General features: G+C 49.0%; 1 protein-coding gene across 1 annotated transcript; it reads left to right on the forward strand.

Moving 5' to 3' along the window:
* Positions 1-1,463: 1,463 nt before the first annotated feature.
* On the forward strand, positions 1,464-19,622 carry OLFM1 (olfactomedin 1). The gene is made up of 5 exons (XM_010024183.1): positions 1,464-1,607; positions 6,857-7,012; positions 9,466-9,685; positions 14,847-14,953; positions 17,867-19,622. Exons 1-5 carry the CDS (start codon positions 1,557-1,559, stop codon positions 18,539-18,541), a joined length of 1,209 nt encoding a protein of 402 aa, XP_010022485.1. The 5' UTR covers positions 1,464-1,556; the 3' UTR covers positions 18,542-19,622.
* Positions 19,623-20,674: the final 1,052 nt, after the last annotated feature.

Below are 20,674 nucleotides of genomic sequence, written 5' to 3' on the forward strand. Positions count from 1 at the left end.
GGGTGGCAGGGAGGGGAGCTCTTCTGTCCGGCTCCTTCTCGGGTTTAGCATCCCTAGCCCGTGGTCTGGGGGCGATCCGGAGCCTTCGGCCAAAGGGTTGCAAAGTTTCCCTCGTGGCCGCTTTGCAGACAGCGGGTGCGGGTCCCCGGGGTCTCCTCCGCGTCCCCGCCTGCCACCGGAGCCGGTCATGGGGTGGGAAAGGCAGCGGCGGAGTTTCGGTGTATTCCGGTCGTGCCGTATGTTCCCTGTTCCTGTGTTGCTGGAGAGCTGGTGCCGTACCTGGTCTTGGCACTTCGGGTATGGCTGAGAAAACAATCCTTGTGTCTTCCCTTAGCAGGGAAAAAATGGGCACCTTTTGCCTCCAGGCTGCATGCTTGTGCCTCCTGAAAGAGCGGAGGAATTACAGCTCTGCTGTGTCAAGTGTTTCGGGTCGTGGTTCTGCTGGTTGTGAATGAAGCTGGAGTTTGGGTTTTTTCCATGTTCCCAGGGATTATGAGACCCATTTATCATGTTTTTTTCCTTCGTGGTTGCTTTAGCTGGAGAATCAAATTGTCTGTCTGCCTCACCGACCCTCTTAGTGCACATCTGACAAGACGGGTGTTTCATCACTAGATGGTATTTAAGGACCCTTCCAACCCTGACCATTGTATGATTTGCAAGATGATTTGTAATATATTGAAACAGTAGAAAGAGCATTTCCCTTCTGGTTGGCAACACAGTGGTACCCCCAAAGTGAGCGGAGCTTGAATTATGGTTAAAGAATGTGTTTTGCCAAGTGCTGTGAGACCAACGGAAAACAAAGACCAGCATGGGGGGCATGAGGGGAGTTGGGGAACGTGTTCAGGGCTGGGGTCCCCAACTGCAGCATGTCCTGACCCGCAGAGCATTATCAGGGACGTGGCTGTCTCGTGACCAACCCCATCCCAGGAGGGTCAGGTAGAGGAGGGGGAAACGTAACTCCCGGTGTCCATTTACTCCAGAGAGCTGATTTTCCTGCTGCCGGATCCAGGAGAGCTCTGCAGCAGCACATTGATCCCTGCTCAGCCCTCAGCCCAGACACTGGTAGCTCGGGCACGTCCTTCCCGTGGTATCAAGGAGAAGTCAAGTGCTTTGTACCAGCAAACGGGCAGCGGTTCCCCATCCCAATGCGCTCAGTGCCCTTCAGCAGGCTACAGCCCTTGCTGCTTAATGGTTTCCGTCATGTCCATGCTTCCCCCCACCTCGCGTTGCCTCCTTGCTCCAGCTCTTGCTCTCCTTTGATTTGTCCCCGATCCATATTTTTGCATTACAAGTGAATTTTGCCTACTGGGCCCTCCGAGGAGCCTCCATCTGCATCCAGTACAGCTCCAGGATCAGCCACATCCCCTCTGCTTCCTCCACTCAGGCCCCCTTCACCTCCTGCACCCCCTGCCAGGCCTCCCCACATTAACTTCACCATCTTTCCCTGTGTCCATTAGGTGCTGCCTACGAACCCAGAGGAAAGCTGGCAGGTCTACAGCTCTGCCCAGGATAGCGAGGGACGTTGTATATGCACAGTGGTGGCACCTCAACAGACGATGTGCTCGCGCGATGCCAGGACAAAGCAGCTGAGACAACTATTAGAAAAGGTAATGGGAAAGGTGGATGTTGAGGGTAAAAACCTGGCTGAGCCAGGCTGAGCCTTGGTTTCCAGGGAAGGTGGAGCCCTGGATCCCGCACCATGTGTGAAGTGGGGAATAATCAGCTGCAGGTGGGAGGATGAAACTCTGAGTGTTTCTGAGGCACAGAGGAAAAGGGACAGTGGCCTAAAGCCCAGTTAAAACTGCTGAGATCAAAGCCACAATATTGAACTGTATCGCTTAAAAAAAGCTGCAATTTACTCATTTTCCCCTATTACGTTAACACCAGCAGTTTGAGAGCCTGAGCTTCAACAGGATGAGAGCAGCTCGACTTAAAACCCCAAAGCCCATGCATTCCTGGCCAAGCTCATACTAAAAAGGTCAAATAAAACAGTACAAGCTGTCGACATCAAATAGCACAGAAATGACAGTTAGTGGGGTTCTTCCTAATCTTGACATCCACTTGATTAGTTTTTAATAGTCTGCTGTCCAGAGAGATCAAAGAATCTCATTAGGGAAACATTCCCAATAACAAGAAATTTTCCAGATAATGGATTTCGTTGCAGAAATGCTGTTTCATGTGAAATGCTCTTCTCTTTCAAATCTAAGTGGCCTCCTGTGCTGGATATTTAATCATTCCTCATGCCCTAATGCTATGTTGGCATGTGCTGTGCATGACAAAGTCATTTTTATCCTGCTGCTTTTGGGAAGTTGCTGCATTAGTCACTCAAAACAATATTAAACCTACATTTAACTGATTTTCCTGTGTGATGAAGACAATAAAGAGAGGCAGGAAACATTTAGCCCTAAATGACTTCTTTGGTATGTCAGAGGCTTCTAAAAATAATCCTACTCCCAGCTCTTCTTTCTCTAAGCAATAGCAGCGATCGGTCCAGCAGCACATTTAAGAGGCAGCGGGTGTTGTATTAGCAGCTGACACGGGCATCTGAGAGCCTTTGCATTCCCAGAACCACTCATATGCATTAAACAAGTAGGATCTGACCCAATGCCCTCGGCTAATGGGTCTATGAGACCTGGGATAACATCAGTGCTCTGGGATTTTTCCCTTCTGCAGCTCTCTGGCTGCCAATGAATAAAGTGAGGGAGGAGCAGTATATTTCAAGACATGTGTTCTGGGGGTATGGTACCTGCCTGCTAATCTGTCTGCATCTCACTCCTACGCTAACCTATATGAAAATCCCAAAATAAAGACTAGGCTCTTAGTGCCAGACATCTGATCTTGATGGAGGCTGAAATGATAATCCTGTATGAAAATGCAACTGCAGAGAAGAGCTTCCAGCTTCCTGGGGAGGATTTCAGACCTGAAAACTCCTTCCCTCATCTGACATCTTAACTCTAGCTTTGGGGTGGGAAAACAGGCATCTCCTGATTTCTGTCTGCCAGCAGATGAAAAAGCATAATGTGTCAGAGAGGTAACTGGGTTTGGATTTCCAAAGGACAGACCTGGCAGTTACCTGTGGAAATAACAAGGCGTTGTATGTGTCTGTGTGTGTATCCATGTGTACACAGACCTATTACAGCATCTTCAGTGCAGATCTCTGCACAGAAGCTTCAGCCACTGAATGTACTTTGAGGCTCAGAGCTGCCAAGACCCCATCTACCCTCAACTCTTGGGCACTGGCATATGCATAGAACCTGCAGCTCCTGCTGCTTGCAAGTGAATCCTTGGCACCCTGTTGGGTTAAAGAGCAGGCACTGAATGAGGTGAGGTGAGCCAGGTCCACTCGCCACCACACAACCTGCCAGCCCGTGTTCTGACACCGAGGAGCCTGAGCTCATCTTTGGCTGGAGTACACGGAGTCCTTCCAGCCTGGCATGTGTCAGGTGCCGAGTCCAGATCCTGGACTGCATCCAAACCAAGACATCACCCAAATCCTGTTCATAAACAGATTATGTTTTGCCTTCAAACAGATTTTTATATAATTTCTGGGCTCTGTTAGCTGGGAGGACTTCCTCCTCCGATGGTTAAGCCATTTCTGGTTTCCTGCCAATTCTTGGTCTTTGCCAGCAGTGATTTCCAGATTAAACAGGTTTTTTTGTTCCTTTGATATTCACTCTGAGGTGTGTATATAGGGAGGACAACAACATCTCTTCTCAGCCTTTCTTTGCTTTCTACAGAGATTGTAAGATGAACTTCCCATGTCCTGGTCCACTGGCTGAGCACCTCTCTGCTAATCCTTCATGTAGACCATGAAAATCTCCCTCAATATGCCTCGTGCGATTGCTCCACCAGTTTGCCCAGCTGCTCAAAGCTAAAGATTCATCCCAATTCAAACCCCAAAGATGGACTTAGAACAGCCCTTTCTGAGCTGACATGAAAGGCGGATACACAGAGAAGCTTGAGCAGGGCTTAAACCATGTCTTTGACAAGATAAACCTCACTACGATCATCAGGCCGGTATTGACCCTCTGTTACACTAGTTTAATTCTGAAACAACTCAGTGCCAAACAAGATGAGCAGAACAGCACTGGAAGTTTCATTTGTATTGGTTTTCTGTTTCAAATGCTAAAATTAACTCTTTTCCCCAAGACAATCACAGGTCTCTCTTTCACATTAGCCTGATGGAAAATGAGGTTTCATTTGGGTGTGTGTGCTCCACCAATGAAGGCAAAAAGCATTTTAGCTGATGTTTGAGGATAGCAGTTAATGGCTGAAGCTGAGGGAATCGGAGAGCCTGTATCCTTGGGTCTCAACTCATTAGAGCACTTTGTACATAAGTTTAAGCTCTGAACAATCTCACTGAAATCTAACCATGTGCCAAAGTACTTTGCTGGATCAAGGGCGGAATGTACTAATGAAGGAAAACAAGTAGATCTTCAGCTGATGAAAGATGTTACTGTTGGGGATCAGGAATGGTGGAGATTGACTTAGTGTAAGTCTGGCCAGGATCTTGCCTGGTTGAAAATAATACGGGCAACAAAGAGTGAGAGCCTGGACTTGGAAAACACACCCAAAATAGCGCAGCAGCCTATTTTAGGTGTCTCTGTTTGGAGACATGTGAGGATGCTGTTTTCCTCTGCCGTCAGGGGAGAGGCTGACTCCTCCAGAGGTGATTCAGAGCAGAAACCCGAGTGAGATACTCTTGATTCATTTCCCAGTGAAGTCTGTCTCTGCCTCCCCACCATCCATGAGGCAGTGGAAGGAGGCCCCCACCGTAGCCCGGTTTAGCCCCTGTGGGGTTAGAAACCAGAAACCCTCTTTGGTGCTTACTTGCAGTTTGCCCTTTAGTTGGGATTAGGCATTAGTGGAATAAATGAGATCAATTTTGTGTGATCCCTACGAGTCATTCCTGTTCCAACCCATTGGAATAGTTCAGCTATGTAGATGCAGCTCGACCAACAGCAGGATAGGCCAGGTTACCAGAATAGAAATATCTGCAGACAAGTCATGCTTGTCTAAAGCTTCCCTTCTGCCTCAGGGTGGAGAGAGGTCTTCAAACTCCTCCTCATCCAGCCCAGGTAACTCAGCAACCGGCCATATCTGCTGAGAGCTCATGTACCCTGGAGGGACACATGGGCTTGGGCTGAGCTCAGGTTTGCTCTTTTCCTCTTCAAACCAATAGCGTCTTGTTCTTCTCTTCCCTGCTCCTCACACCTCCCTGAGCAGGTTCTTGGTGGTAGGCAGGATGGGTGCTGGTTCATCTCTGAGTGATGTGTTGGGACTTAGCGGCTGAAAATAGCTTTACCTTTGCTGAAGATGACTGTTAAAGCCCCGGAGCAGTTGTTCAAAATGTTTCCTCACTGTTGGCCTTTGAAATAGGGGTTGTCCATACATTTTTAATAGCTCCCTGTAATAGTTTGCTTGTCGTTGTGCATGAGCAATGGGCGTTTTGATCGCTTCAGAGATGCAGACACCAAAGTTGGCATTTGACCTGTGCTGGTTTCAGCAAGTAGCCTCCGAGACCTGGCTGCGTGTGCGTGTCCTGCCGTCCCCTTGCTCTGTCACTTGAGGTAAGTCACAGCAGCCCAGTGGGATTTGCTGGAGGATTTGCTGCACTTGCACCTTTCTTTCCCCATCCCAGCCTGCCTGCGCCTGGCTTTGGCGAGGCCGGAGATGGGAGCGGATGTGGCAGCAAGTGCTTTGGGAAGTGTCTCAGAGCGGATCCGCAGGGGTGGTGCTGGCTCACGTTTGGGCTTTGCTCAGACCCTTGCGGATGAAGGGAATAGAACCAGGGTACCTTTAACGTGGGGCCCTGACGCAGCCACACGCTGGGGTGCCTGATTCATTTCAAACAGACGTCATCCCTACGGATGCCAGCAGTCATGTTCCTGTGGGTAATGTGGCAGCGGCACCAGTCGTGGGTTGATCCCCGTGATGTACAAACCGTGGTACAAACACAACCGTCCCTGACGTAAAGACCTTAAATTACACCTCTGTTTAATGCTAAAAGGTGCTCAGGTGCCTGCCTATGTCAGAGCTGCTTTTACCCTCTCTTAGGCTGAAAAATGAGAGAAGGGAATATCTCAATAAATGAGATGGCAGCCAGCCTCCAGAAGCAGGTCAGCCCAGCTATAGTTTCCCTCCCCTCCTTACACCTTCGGCTCTTCTTCTCACAATGAGCCCAGCCAGCCTTCTTGCATCATTCCTTCAGCAGGGCCAGATGGGCGCTGCAGGGATGCGGCATTGCTTGGCTGGGAGAGATACCAACTCGGCACAGCCATCCGGGTGGGCAGGCTCCGGTGGGGCCACCCGGAGCAGGAGCTCCTGCAGTGCTTCCCGGCTCTGGGATGCCCTCACCTGCAGCTGGATTTGTTTGGCAGATGCTGTATATATAAGCAGTAGTGCTGTTTGGCTAATGAAGTGTTACTAGCTGGGAGTAAAGTTTACACTTAGGCAATCAGTGTCACTTACATACATGAGAAAATGGTAATGTGCACCTCAGCAGAAGTATTTCTTGTAGTCAGATGTGCTTCTGCTCAACAGAGAGCTCCTCCTCACTTGATGGTGAGGCCATCGTGAGGGGTGAGTTCTAGCGTTGACTATAACCCATGTTTGCGTATGTGATTGTTGTTCTCTGAAGTATGGCAGGATAGACATTTATGAACCCAATTTGCTCTTTTTTAGAGCATGGGGTCATAATCCTACGAGGTGTTATTGATCGACTAGTAAATAATGCAGAGGTGCACTACCATTCAGATTGTTGTCTGTGTAGGAGAAAGGTTCACACTGACATGTGGGTGGGGCTGCCCTGCTGCTGGGGAAGCACCTTCTGACTGAGTCCCTTCTCGTTTGGCAGGTGCAAAACATGTCCCAGTCGATAGAGGTGTTGGACAGGCGGACTCAGAGAGACCTACAGTACGTGGAGAAGATGGAAAACCAGATGAGGGGACTGGAATCAAAATTTAAGCAAGTGGAAGAAAGCCACAAGCAGCACCTGGCGAGGCAGTTTAAGGTATGTCTGCTTTCCAAACTGCTACCCAAACTGTGGCCAGGGATTTAGTGGGTGCACATGGGACTGTGGCCCTGGTCCCCATCAGCTCATGTGGCCGTTGGTCTGGTTGTACGCAGTGTTGGCCATCATCCACCCATCCAGCTCCCCCCCATCCAAAGCACAGCCAGATCCAGGCTGCGGCATTGCATCCTCCATCATCTGCAATACGTTTTTCTATAGGGTGAAAGCCTAAATTTGTGCATTTCCAGACCTACAAACAACCTGGGTGCCCAAACAGCAGTGTAGGATCTCCCTGCAGCGGGGGTCTGGGGTGGTGGAGGTCAGAGTGAGGTGGGTTCCCCTTCATGGCCAGGGACCCCATCCCTACACCATGCCCAGGACCCATTTCTTGGGAAGAGCCAGGACCTGGGGTTCCATTTCCATTTCTGACAATCCAGAACGGTCTGTCACCAAATCACCTCCCTCCAACAGGTGATCGTAGCAATGGGGCAATTGATCTAAATATCAACCCCCGCAAAAGAAAACCCGAAGTACCCCTGTCGTAGCTGTCCCCAGGGCAAACTGCACATCTGAAGGATGTGCAAACATCCAAGTTTGAAGTAATGATGGTGGCAACAGAGCCAGCACCTTCTGATGGGTTATGTGTGTTTTGTCCTGGTGTTCTACAAATGAGAAGGTATCAGTGAAGCTGCCATTGGGAGCAGTGGTGAAACGTCCAAGAAATTGATTGAGAACAAATGAAATTGCCCAAAAGAGGCTGTCAGCAGTATTTGGAATCATAAGTCTTAGTAATTCTTTGGGTTAATAGATATGAAAAACGCAAATGGAGAAGATTCCTAGTAAAATTTGGGGATGTTCTTGCTTAGGCACCTGGCTGATCCCCATCCTTGTTTGCAGGCACCTCCCCAGCAGCTGGTGGTTTAAAGCAGATTGGGGCTATTTTAGTTGAAATGAAAAATTCAGTTAAATACTGAAATACCAAGAGTACATCAGAAAAAGCTGCGGAAAAGGTTCTTAAAACTTTTCACCAACTCCACCTCCTCCACTCCCCATCTCCGGTTCTCACAGAACCCTAAATTTAGCTCCGCAGTCTGGATGGAAAGACCAGCTTTCCAATTTAAGCATGAGTTCCTTTCTATTTTTTCACTCCTTCATTTTCTTCCCCCTCCATCCCGATGAGTTTAATCCTCCCCGTTGCCAGCCAGGGAGCTTGCACCAGCAAGTGCAAGTACGTAAGAAGGTAAATATATTCCCCAAGTGCAAAGCTCAGGAGGAAAAGCCTCATGACACAGATAGGAGGGGATGGGACGGAAGGCCAGAGATGAAGCTGAGGAGCAATCTGTGGGCCCGTTCTGCCCGAGCTGCTTCAGCAGACAGGCACGAGTCCCAGCCCTGCCCGCTGGGAGCTTGGCCACTGTGTGCAGTAGTTTGAGCAGCACCAGGTACGCTGCGTGTATCTAACGTGCTTCATTAAGGGTAGGTGCATGCATATTTATGGCTACTCATTAGCTGCTGGAGCAAAGCATCCTCAACAAAATGCTGTGTAGCGTGCCTTTAAACGAGGCCTTCATTGAATTAAAAAAGATATATAAAAAACTTCCAATTCTGCAAAGTAGATTCAATCATGACTTTGATTTTGATGTTCCTTATAGCATGCTGAAAAACAGTAAGGGCTTTTTGTCTAATTTGCTGCCAAAGCACCATTTGAAATAACAGCCACAGCATTTTGTTTCTGCTAATGCCAGCATTAAACTGTGAGTGGTTTGGAGCTCTCGTGTTGTTTTTTTCTCTCTCTAGTCCGTAAGAGTATGTGTCTATGAATGGCTATCTATATAAGGCAGGTTAGCGAGCTAGATCCTCAACAGTATTTCATTTTCTTGCTTACAGGGCTAACTTAAAAGCAAGTTTTTTCAATGCTGCAGTGACTGAAGATGCAGTTCACTCCCATGTAACCATGAAAAGAGGGCCACAGAGCATTTTGCACCATGCATTGATTTTTTTGATTATTTTCCAAATTAGCACCATATCTCACTAAGGAACCTTGAACCACCCAACCGAGATCTTCCTTTGCATGCAATTGTAGATGCATTTCATGAATAGTTTGAAACCCTTGTCAATGCATATATATCTATTATTTTCTTTTATTTTTTGGAAAGAAAAAAAACAACAAAAAACAACTCTTTGTGTATGTGATCTGAAGCATGTAACCCTAAGATGTTGCATTCTAAAAATGACAAATAAAGGCCTTTCCCAAATATTTTGGTGTTCTGCAGCCTGTTTAATATGTTCTTTCCAAGACATCATTTGGACCAAAATAATAATTAAACTAGCTTTAATGATAATAATTGTGGGATATGAACATTTGCACTCACGTAGGAAGCGACCAGGTCAAGGCAGAGGGTTGCAGATTTTTGCACGCATAGCACTGAACCAAGCTTATTTTAACCTTGCAGGCAATAAAAGCGAAAATGGAGGAACTTAGGCCTTTGATACCAGTGTTGGAAGAGTACAAAGCCGATGCAAAATTGGTATTGCAGTTTAAAGAGGAGGTCCAGAATCTGACGTCAGTTCTAAACGAACTCCAGGAAGAGATTGGCGCCTATGACTACGAAGAGCTTCAGAACAGAGTGTCAAATCTTGAAGAAAGGCTTCGTGCATGCATGCAAAAATTAGGTAGGCTCAGAACAACATGGTGGCACTGGCTGAACACCATCGGTGTTAATCCACGCATCCCGTCTGGAGGCAGAGATGCTAGACTGGACATCTCCTTGGGCCTGGCTGTAAGGGATGAGCTCGCGCAGCCAGGTTTGATCCTGAACATCTTTATGCCATCAGTAACATCCATCCCGGGAGTAGTCCTGCTGAGGATTACTTGCAGGAGCGATGTTGCTCATGGTGTAAGTGCTTCAGGATCAGGCCCTGTGCTGGGCATGTGGCCTTTTGCAGCGTTTGCATAAGCGGGCGGTGAGACGCGGTCCATGCGCTTATGCAAAGCAAACACATGCACCCGTGTGGCTTGTGCATCGATGCCCCATCTTGTTGCGAACTGGACCTGGCACATCAGAGGTCTTGTGCACCACGTTGAGCAGCGTGTGTGTGTGTGTGTGTGCACGTGTGCAGGCTGTGACTCAGTTTCCCTTTTCCCTTGTGCATCTCGCGACTCCCCGTTGAGAAGAGCATGGCGTAGGTGGGACGGGACAGAAACCCTCCCCATGCTTCCTGTTCCCCAGGGGAGCCCCTTCCATCAGGCCAAGTCACCAACATGAGGGATCCATCTGTAAGCTCATTCAGAGTATTATTTGGCTGAAGCCTGTTGGGTCTATTTTGGGGAGACACAGCAGTAGCTAATCCCAATGTCCCAGCCTAAACAGAGGTGGCGAAGGGGGAAGGTGGGTGCTGCCTCCCGCAGCTGCAGAAGCCTCCTGCTGTTTGCTGGCCCAGCTCTGACTTGATTTAATTTCTCCTCACATTATTGACTTTCTTGTTACGCAGTTTAGATAATCTAAACACATGAACTGCTCCGCAGTCTATTTTGGTAGCACATATGAAATTACACTCTCAGGTAACTTCATGGAAGATCACATCTCTCCTGAGCACTTTATATCCTTGGCAAGGTAACGCTTTGTTTCTCTCTTGTCTCTGCTGGTGGGATTGCTTCTGCTTGTTTCTAGATGCCTCCACACTTCAGTAAGCAGCCGCCTCCCCTGTATTTCCATCTGTTGTGGCCCTTATAAACTGCCTCCCACTTGGAATATGGGAGAGAGAAGTGATGGTCGTGGGGAAGGCAGCAGAGTTGGGGGGTGGCAGGGAAGTCCTGACCTTGTCCTCACCTGCTTGAATTTCACCCTGAAGGCTCAGTGGGGACAGAAGTGATGGAGGTTGTAATGAGTTAGTGCTTTCTGCGTTAGCAGTATCTAATACTTGGAGCTTTATCATGTGGGGACTGTACAGACATCTCAGGAATGACACTCCTGCAGTGGGTAGGATAAGAAAGGCTGGAGACCAGGGCCAGGAGTGCCTGGTTGACCAGAGCAGCCCCCCAGCAGCCCCACACCTCCAGCACAGGGCAGGCCTGCCTGCAAACAGCTTTTCCTGTTCCTCCCCTGAGGCAGAGGTGGGTGTGATGGGAGGAGAGGTGCCCACTCCTTGGGCACCATCTGCTGCTGCATCCATATCCTTCAGCTCATCACTTGAAGATGAGGCGGAGCTGTGGGTGATGGGGAGAGGGAACAGCAGCAGGACCAGGGGGTTGAGCCTGGGCTGTAGAAGCGCTTTCCCAGGGATAGTTCTCTAACCAGAACCATCCTGGACCCCACAGCCCCTCTCCAGGCAGCCTTGGTGGAGCTGCCCAGCCCCGGCTGACTCCACCAGGGCCAGGGAAGCTGCGATGATCTGATGATCCTCCTGCAGACCCTGGACAGGCTTTAGGAAATAGCAACTAAACCATTCAGTTTGCTCTTGGACCATTAGCCCCTTCTGTTCTGGGGCATATCCTGCCTCATTACACCCCATTACACCCCAAGGCAGGAGCCCAGGGGACTGATGGTGAGCTCTTCTAGGCAACTTCTTTTGCAAACTGTTTTTGGGGGGTTGGAGTCTTTTTGAGGCTTTATTGGGCTTTTTGGCTGTGCCCCTTCTTTCCCCTCTTGCTCTCTCTGTGACCGTGGGGTCTGGGCAGTTTCTGCCCTGGGGTACTGTATCACCTCTGGGTGCTGGTGGAGGTGGATGCTGAGTCTCACAAAGGGTTCCCCCAGGAAGGTGATTTATTTGATCACTAGACAGCAAACAGCACAGATTGAATTTCCAATGTTGTTTATGGCTGCGGAGTGTAAACCAGTGCAAATGGTGGTTAATCGAGTTAAATTGGGATAACAACCTCACAGACACTTGGCTGCTGCACGATGAGGCTGTTTGCTGGGATTGCTGTTTGCTGCAAATTACCTGGTCAGAGGGATTTGCTGGTGTTTCAAGAGCAACGGTTTAGCTTAGATTTGCTCTGCATGGGCAGCAACGCTGCTCACCTGGTGTATGTAACCTGCTAGAGCTCAGGGTTCAGCTTGGGGTGCCCAGAACAGGATCAGGGACCTGCTGCAGTAAGCATGGGAGGAGCGAAAGGGATGTGTTCCCGGCTGGTTTGCCTCTTCCCATCCTCTGGGAAGCACCAGGGCTCGAGAGTGCAGCAGCATCTTCCTTAGACAAGGTCCTGTCTTCCATTTTGGGCTTCTTAAGCATTATTGATGGATCAATAGTGAAAACATCTCCTGACCCTGACGTGTGTGAATGGGATAAAGTCGTGTTCAATCTGTTATTCTGTTTACGCTCTTAAAGATCACTATTTATACAGGGATTTTAGTGTTTCCATTAGTGCTCCTAAGAGCAGCCGCGGAGGAGCTGGGAGGTTGTCACTCCTTGGCTCGAGGGGGAATCCAACCTGACAGCGGGAGCTCTCCCTGACTCCCGCAGAGAACCGTAGCCCACAGCCCTGGTGCAGGGATGGGACCAGGACTGAGATGAGGGGATCCAACCTTGGATTCATGGGAAGCCCCAGCAGGGAAGGTGCTTGGCTCTAGCCGCCGCAGCCTGAGCAGAACCACAGAGTCCAGAAGGAGATGGTGCTGGTGTTGGTGGCTGCGTTGGTGGATAAATTGCTGCTGAGCTGCTCAGCATTGCTTGTAGGCTGGATCTGAGGAAGAATATGGAGTGGAGGTGTTGGTATCCTGGGAGGATGGAGAACTCGTTTTAACTGCCTGGAGCAGAACGTGTCTTCTCCTGCTGGAAAATTCCTGGTGCAGCTCGAGGAAGGGGCTGTGTGCATGGAGATGCTGTGTATGCAGAGTGCTGAGCTGCAGGGGTCAGGCTGGCTGCAGGGTCACTTGGGAAGAGGCTGATTTGTGCTGTTTTCCAGGAGCAGGGACATGCAGGCCCCCGTGGGCCACAGGTCCAGGGAAACTGGAGTGAGAACAGGTCCTCCATGTATGCCGTGAAAGCTCACAGGCTTCCCCTGTATCCTGGACTCATGGATGAACACCAGGGCATGCTTTCCCAAGTACAGGCCTTAAAGGATCCATTTTAGACTTTCCCTCTGGCATCTGAGTGCTTGTGGTAGATTTACACCAAGAAAGGAACACCTTGCCCTGTGTAAGAGCAGGCCTCTTGCTGAAGAGGTGCTGTGAATATGCCTCCAGCTAAACACGTCTGAGCCGCAGCCTCCCTGTTGCAGACACACCAGTTCACCCTTAGCAGCTGCTGCTGCTGCTTTTTAACTTTTGTTTTTTAAATCAATGAGCCTTTATCCAACGTTTCTCGCCAGGGAAATGGAAGAGAAGAGATAAAGTGACAGCAACGCAGGGCTGCGATAACGGCAGGCAGCGTTGAGCAGATCTGTGATTAGAGGAAGGCTGGTCCTCTGCTGGGGGAATTTACAAGACATGAAGCATTTATTATGGTAACCCGTTGCATCCCTTTGTCAGTACCTTGCTCTCCTCCAGAGCTGGGAGGTTTTCAATGCACCAGGCAGGAGGATAAGCTCCCAAATGTCGCGTCTCCGTGAGGCCAGGGAAGCTCCCTGCTCTTAGGTGGGATGTCTTTATCTGCCCCGTGTCTGAAGGCTGTGGGAAGATGGATGGTCCCCTTGGCCATGTTGCGCTGGTGTATATCAAGAATAGCTTCATCTATTTTATGCCCCAGGCTAAGGTGACCCCTTTGGCCTCAGCTCAGAGCTGAGGGAGGTGGATGTGTCCCATGGCTGTGATCAGGAATATAAACGGTCAAATGAGGCTAAGGAAAGAGACAGCAAAGAGATATTGTGGACTGTGTGTACTGGAAACATTCCAGGTCAGGTTGGTTGGGGCTTTGAGCAACCTGATCTAACTGAAGGTGTCCCTGCTCTTTGCAGGGGTTGGAACTGGATGACTTTTAATGGTCCCTTCTAACTCAAACCATTCTGTGGTTCGGGTTGGTAATTTAGAGCAGAAGGACCTTGTCCTCAGCTGGAAGAGTGATACTGCTGTTTCAGCAGCATCTCCCAGGGCTCCCACCTGCAGCCCCGGCCCTGGGTACCTGCACTGAACCACGGGGCCATGTGTGCTGCCATGCCATGCCACAGCTCAGCCTGCACACCCAGCACCCGGAGCAGCCATCCCATCCCATCCCACCGCCACCTTCCCCTGCCCCAGCCTGCCAGAGGCTCCTCCTTCAGAAAGAAGTCAGGAGCCAGGAGGAGGCTGGTGAATTCATCAGTGTCTCTAAGTGTGCAGACATGATAGGGAAGAGAGAAGGTGGATGGTAGAAGCTGGTAAATGGTGTTTGCAGGGATGAGATCTTATTGCACATAATTTCCCACCTTTGCTTTTTCTCTCCTTTGCATAACCTGTACCAAATGCCTATTTGCAGCAGGGCTGGAATGGGCACGTCTGTCTTTATGTCAGCTGCACCCACTCTATTGTAGCAGAAATGAGCAGAACATTCAGCTGATTTCCCTACCTGGCTGCTTGACCCTGGCTAACACCTCTCACAGAGTCACAGAATCCTCTGCTATCTGTGACATTAGCAGCAGGGCTGCTTCAGGAAGGCCCCTTCTTGGGGCTGGGTGATAAGGACAGTTGGTTCTTAAGAGGCATGAAACAAACAAAAGCATCCCACAGTTGCTCTTGGCCTAACTACCTCTAACCAAATAGACCCAGAGCTGCCCATCAGTGGGACAGAGTGGTGGGGTGCGAGTGGTGGCCAGCTCTGGTGTCCCTCACTGGGGCTTCGGGGCTGGCTGACAAAGACCCCCCGCCAAAGGAGCCGTGTGGTGTGATGTGGTGCTCACCAGCCTTGCACTCTTTTACAGCTTGTGGCAAGCTGACGGGAATAAGTGATCCCATCACAATTAAAACCTCGGGGTCCAGGTTCGGATCGTGGATGACGGACCCTCTCGCTCCCGAGGGAGAGAACAAGGTAAGACCGCACCAGCTTCATCTTTGTGTTCCCACTCCACTGATGTGGCTGAGGTCATTGAAAACTCATTACATCCCAGCACCAAAGCCCAGGTTGTGCCCTGTGAAACCTGTGGAAGGTTCAAGTCCATCTCACAGGGCTCTGCTGGCCTCCTCTGCAGCAGGATGGGGCTGAGGATTCCACAGGGAGGATGAGGATGGGGCTGAGCAGCCCCGTGCAGTGGTCCCTTCCCAGGGTAGGTGAAACTCACTCAGTGATGAGCGTGGTCTCAGAAGTGTCACTACGAGGTCTATGCCCTCCATGGCAGAGAGAAATCCAACCCTGGGTTTCCCATTTGGGTTTGGTAGCCAGAAGGGAGCTGGGGCTGAGCAGAGAGACCTGGTCCCTGCTGCTTTTCTGCTGCCAGCACCTCCAGTAATGTATCTGGCTGCCTTTGTCCTCCATCCTCCTCCTTCATTGTTGTGAGGAATTAACTGACTGCAGCCAGAGAGAGATTTGTTTTGCTTTGTTTGGGTCTTTTTTTTCCATTCAGACCATTCAATTTTGATCCCAAGGAGGTAGGAGGCCAATAACTGGCTGAAAATCAATCCAGGCTTCCCATGACTGATGGAATGGAAAATATCTCAGAGTGTTTGCTGAGGATTTGCAGGCAACAAAACAAAATAGAAACCTCAGAGCTTGGCTGCATGGTAATTCCCTCCTGCATGCAGCATCCTTCATCAAAAGATGAAGGCACCAGCAAGGGCTGTATTGGGGCACCTATTTTGAGAGCTCTGCCCTGTGGTCAGTTTTCTGTAGCTAAGAGAGGACAAGGGATGCTCTGGATGAGGGATGCTCTGAAGAAGCCACCCCGAGGGTGACTCCATTTGCCCATGGATGCACAGCAATGAAGCAGCAGTGACCTGAGATGTTGGGCTCTTTCTCTGACCCAGCTGCCACCTGGTTGGCACCGGTTCCCCACTATGACACCTCCATATTTTACAGCTATTAAACCAATAAGATTCTCATCAGAAGTGGGATGGAAAGCCTTTACCCACATCACACCTTGTGTTGCTCAAGAGAGGAGACAGACCTGTCCCCTTCAGGCTGTGCTTGCTGCATCCCTCGGCATTGACATGATTTATACATCTGTGAAGGGAGAGCCAGACCTGTTGCAGCTGAAGCTGGTTGGTCAAATGCTAAAGATCTTCCCATCTTCAGAGAGTTTTGTCTCAAACCACTATTTTTAATAGGGTTTTTTTACCCATGCCTTTTTCTGCAGGGTATCTTTGTCCTGAGAGTGGACAGGCAGTTTCCTCTGACCTGTAGCTCAAGCTTCACAAGTGCCTGTGTGTATATAATATATAAATGTACTGGGAATTTCATTAGAAACACAATTAAGGGAACTTCATTGGCTGCCCAGCAGAGTGGGAAGCTGGGGATGAGGAGAGTTGGGCAGTGTATCATATCCGTCTTATGTCGCCAAGCCCCAGGAGGTGGTTGATGGTTCATAGATTCATCTGTTCATGTCATAAATCATTGAACACGACTGGAGAAAGCAGTGATCCTGCAGGAGTGTGGCAGTGGGTGGATGCTGAGCATTGGAATTGATGGGTATTGGCAGGAGAAGGTTGCTCAAAGGCAGCCGTTGTGATGAGATGCTGCTATCCATCAATCCCTGCTTCTCCAAAGCTGTTAGATCCTGCCACCTTGCAGCCCCAGTGTGCTGACATGGCGTTCTGCTCTTCTCAGCTTTTCTTTACCTCTCTAAAAGCCGAGCACAATGCATTAGCATGTGTAATTCTTTTAATTCCAGGTAATGAAATGGGAGCAGCAGAGAGACAATCAGTTTTCTTGGGGGGTTTATGTTATTTCCCAAGTAGGTTCAGTCGAAGGCATCTCATTAGGTGAGGGATGCTCCCCAGCACCACATCTCAGAGCAGAGCCTCTCCCAGGCTGCAGGCACGTCTCTGCTGTGGGCTCAGGGGCACATTGTGGGTTTTCTCTGGTGCTGTCACGGCCACCCTCCAGCCCGCAGTGGAGGTGTGAGGATCAGAGCCCTTTGCCAGGCGTTCACCCCCTCTCTGCATTGTCTCCAGGGGGTAACGATGGATGGCTCAAGTTCCCTACAAAGTTTTTGCAGACCCCACTTGGCCTTTCAAATACAGCAGCCAAAAGCTTTTACATGCACACACAGTGTGTAAATGTCTCCTTATGTCTCCCCTAAGGGACCCTGGAGACAGCACGCTGCAGAGACAACACTATCAGCTTTTACAAGGGATTTGTTTGCAGAAGTTTGGGCTACAGCAGTACCCAAACTGCACCCTTTAAAGCTTCCCTCTTGCTGCTTCATTTTCTCCTTCCTAACCAGCTTTTAGGGAAAGCAGCTATCTTTATTTTCAGGCAGTAACTGCATATAGAACGCCACTCACTGGATGGATATTCTTGATATTAACTGCACAGCTTGGCCATTTGCCTCGGAATTGGTTTCATATGACAAAAGCTTTTCGTTTCAGGAGTCTAGACAGTGTCCCCAGTGAACTGGCACTTAAATGATGATCTAAAATCTCTCCCCCATCTCCTGATAGCAGGATTTTGATGGCTTTGTCTCTCATAGCGGCCTTGGTTTAAGCTTTTTATGCAGAAATGTATGATTTTTAAACCAATATGGACTTTGCCTAAATTTCCTTGACAATGAGTGATTACATCTGTCACTTCTGCATGCCATATTAATGGAGTTCTGCACAGCAGCTAGGATAATTCACTGAGTGCTGCCATGATGGGCCTTGCAGGAAGCAAGAGCAGTGTCAACATAATGTGCTGGGTTTAGCCAAAGTTTGCCAAAGCCAAAATTGCCGTTGGAAGGTGATGGGTGAAGGGCTCAGGTGGGGCTCTGCTGTTTTCTAACCCCTCGTGTTTCTGCTGCTCGCCCAGGTCTGGTACATGGACAGCTACCACAACAACCGCTTTGTCCGTGAATATAAATCCATGGCAGATTTCATGAATACTGACAATTTTACCTCTCACCGTCTCCCTCACCCATGGTCAGGCACCGGTCAAGTGGTCTACAATGGCTCTATCTATTTCAATAAATACCAAAGCCACATAATTATCAGGTTTGACTTGAAAACAGAGACCATTCTCAAGACACGCAGCCTGGATTATGCCGGCTACAACAACATGTACCACTACGCCTGGGGTGGCCACTCGGACATTGACCTCATGGTGGATGAGAACGGGCTGTGGGCCGTCTATGCCACCAACCAGAATGCGGGCAACATCGTCATCAGCAAGTTGGACCCCAACACCCTGCAGAGCCTCCAGACCTGGAACACCAGCTACCCCAAACGCAGCGCCGGGGAGGCCTTCATCATCTGCGGCACGCTCTACGTCACCAACGGCTACTCCGGAGGTACCAAGGTGCACTACGCCTACCAGACCAACGCCTCCACCTATGAGTACATCGACATCCCCTTCCAAAACAAGTACTCACACATTTCCATGTTGGACTACAACCCCAAGGATCGGGCCCTCTATGCCTGGAACAACGGGCACCAAATACTTTACAATGTCACCCTCTTCCACGTCATCAGGTCTGACGAGTTGTAGTCCATCCTTCCTTAGAAACTGATTTAGAAAAGGAAATGAAAAGGAAAAAAGGGAGAAATGAATTTAAAAGAAAATACTAATGTCAAGAAAACACACTTTAAATAAGTAAACATATAAACAGCTGCCAAAATGAAGACCAATGTCATGGAGGATTATTCAGCATAAACCCGACAGATCAGCATTACCTCTACATTTCTAGAAGTCTGGCCCTGTGTTATAGACTCACAAGTAACCATGTACTTGCAGCTGGAACTGCACTTAAAGAACCACTTCAGTTTGGGTTTTGTTTTGTTTCTGTTCTGATAGCAAACCTATAGTACATACTAAAGTAAGGCAATGACTGTTGAAGGTTTATCCTTGGGAGACTCGCTCTCTTCTGTATGTGGGTTGCATGGACATTCCCCCGACGTCCCGGTCAGCTGTGATGGATGTGTGATTTGTATCTCGAAGCAGAAGCAGCTGACCCATGAGGAGCGCTCGCTGTCTGAACAAGACCTATCACAGGTTAGTTTTCTTCGCCTTCCATTGCAGCTACTGTCTCTCAACTGTGTTCTTGTCATTTAGATTAACTGTGCTGAGACCCGAAGTAGCTCATGGATCTGTGTCTTAGTAACTATTAAACACGATGGTTTAAGTATGTATTATGAACAAGTTGTTGTACCCATATTGTTTGAACTTACTTATGTATTCAGCAAATATATTGTATAATGTATGTCTGTTATTTACCGGAGGTGGCAAAACTTTGTATGTCCAGTTTATGCAATGAATGTTGTAAATGCAATGATGTAGTTTGGATTAATAAATGATGGTTTTGTTTCTAAAAAGAAAAAAGAGATCAGTGTTCACCCTTATACACAGATAACCAATTTCATGTTGATAATTACAGGAATATTCTCTTACTGTTATACTATCTACATAGCATTATGGTGGTTGGAACTCGCTTCTGTGGAAATCCTGTGGCATCAGGTTCCCTTGGGAAGCCCTGGTTATGGAAATGTGAAGGTAATTAATTTTTTTTTAAGAGGAAAACTTTGTACTATCCACAGTTATCTAATGAACAATAAAAATATTAGGAGACTTCCCTGCTTTGATTATTGTCTTCTCTGTACGAGTGATCAAGAGGTGTAACAGGGACTAGTGGGGGGGGGGTTGGAGGTAATTGTTGAGCCATCATCCTTTCTCCGCTTACCCTTTGAATTGAGTATTTGTAGAATCATAGAAAGGGTTGGGTTGGAAGGGACCTTAAAGATCATCTTGTTCCCCAACCCCTTCAATGGGTAGCTGCTGCCAGGAGGGGCTGACAATGAGGAGCTGGGGCTGGGAGCATGGAGGGTTTGGCTCTGCTCTGCAGGGCTCCTGCAGTGGGATTGCCTCATGGATACCGCTTCAAGGAGAGAAGATCCTTGTGCTGTTGCTGCCTGCTGATGTGGGCTGCGGCTGCCAGCACTGCTCTGCTCAGCCTCTTCCCTGGGTGAGTGGGGTTGGGGGGCAACAGCGATTGGGATCGGGCTACAACGGGAGGAAATGGTGTTGTCTGTCATGTTCGTTAGAGTTGGAGACACAATCGGGTTGTTTTCCTTCTCAGATGCTCCGAGTGCTGCTCATCCTGAATTTGCTGTAGTCTCACACTAGCAAAAACCTTCTTCCATTTAATGCAGCTAGTGTGGCAATGCTTGTTCTAGTGAGCAACTGGGACTGTTGGGTCCCGAGCACCCAACACCATCACTCCTCTTGTTTTTGCCAAAGCAGAGGCCTCCCAGCATTGCAGGATGCTGCAGTACAGCAGCACACACCTTGGAATGATCCAATCTGTGGTTTCCCAGAGCTGGATTAAACCACAATCAATGCACGATCCTCCACAGTTACACGGGTTTAAGATACTGCCCTATGTCAGCACTACTCTTCCTGAAATGTTTGCTGTGTCCAGAATGGGGACAGCTCTCTGAGGACCCATTTCTGCGCTACATATTGTATTTCTAGGGCTCTGGACTGCCAGGTTTGTGGAGATGTTCAATATTTAGCAGTGCTTTTCCCTCCCAGAAGCTAAAAACGGGGGATAGAGACCCATGGTGTAATTGGCAGCAGTATTGATCTTCAATGCACGAGAGAAATCTGTTAAGCCAAAAAGCTGTA

Source organism: Nestor notabilis, unplaced genomic scaffold (genome assembly GCF_000696875.1).
Source record: "Nestor notabilis isolate BGI_N333 unplaced genomic scaffold, ASM69687v1 scaffold21951, whole genome shotgun sequence".
Lineage (NCBI taxonomy): Eukaryota > Metazoa > Chordata > Aves > Psittaciformes > Psittacidae > Nestor > Nestor notabilis.

Excerpts from the sequence above, each read along its gene's own strand:
- OLFM1 (XM_010024183.1), top strand. The coding sequence starts at position 1,557 with ATGTGCTCGCGCGATGCCAGGACAAAGCAGCTGAGACAACTATTAGAA. Across the intron at positions 1,608-6,856 it reads TGAGACAACTATTAGAAAAG|GTGCAAAACATGTCCCAGTC; the intron begins GTAATGGGAAAG and ends CTCGTTTGGCAG. Across the intron at positions 14,954-17,866 it reads CTCCCGAGGGAGAGAACAAG|GTCTGGTACATGGACAGCTA; the intron begins GTAAGACCGCAC and ends CTGCTCGCCCAG.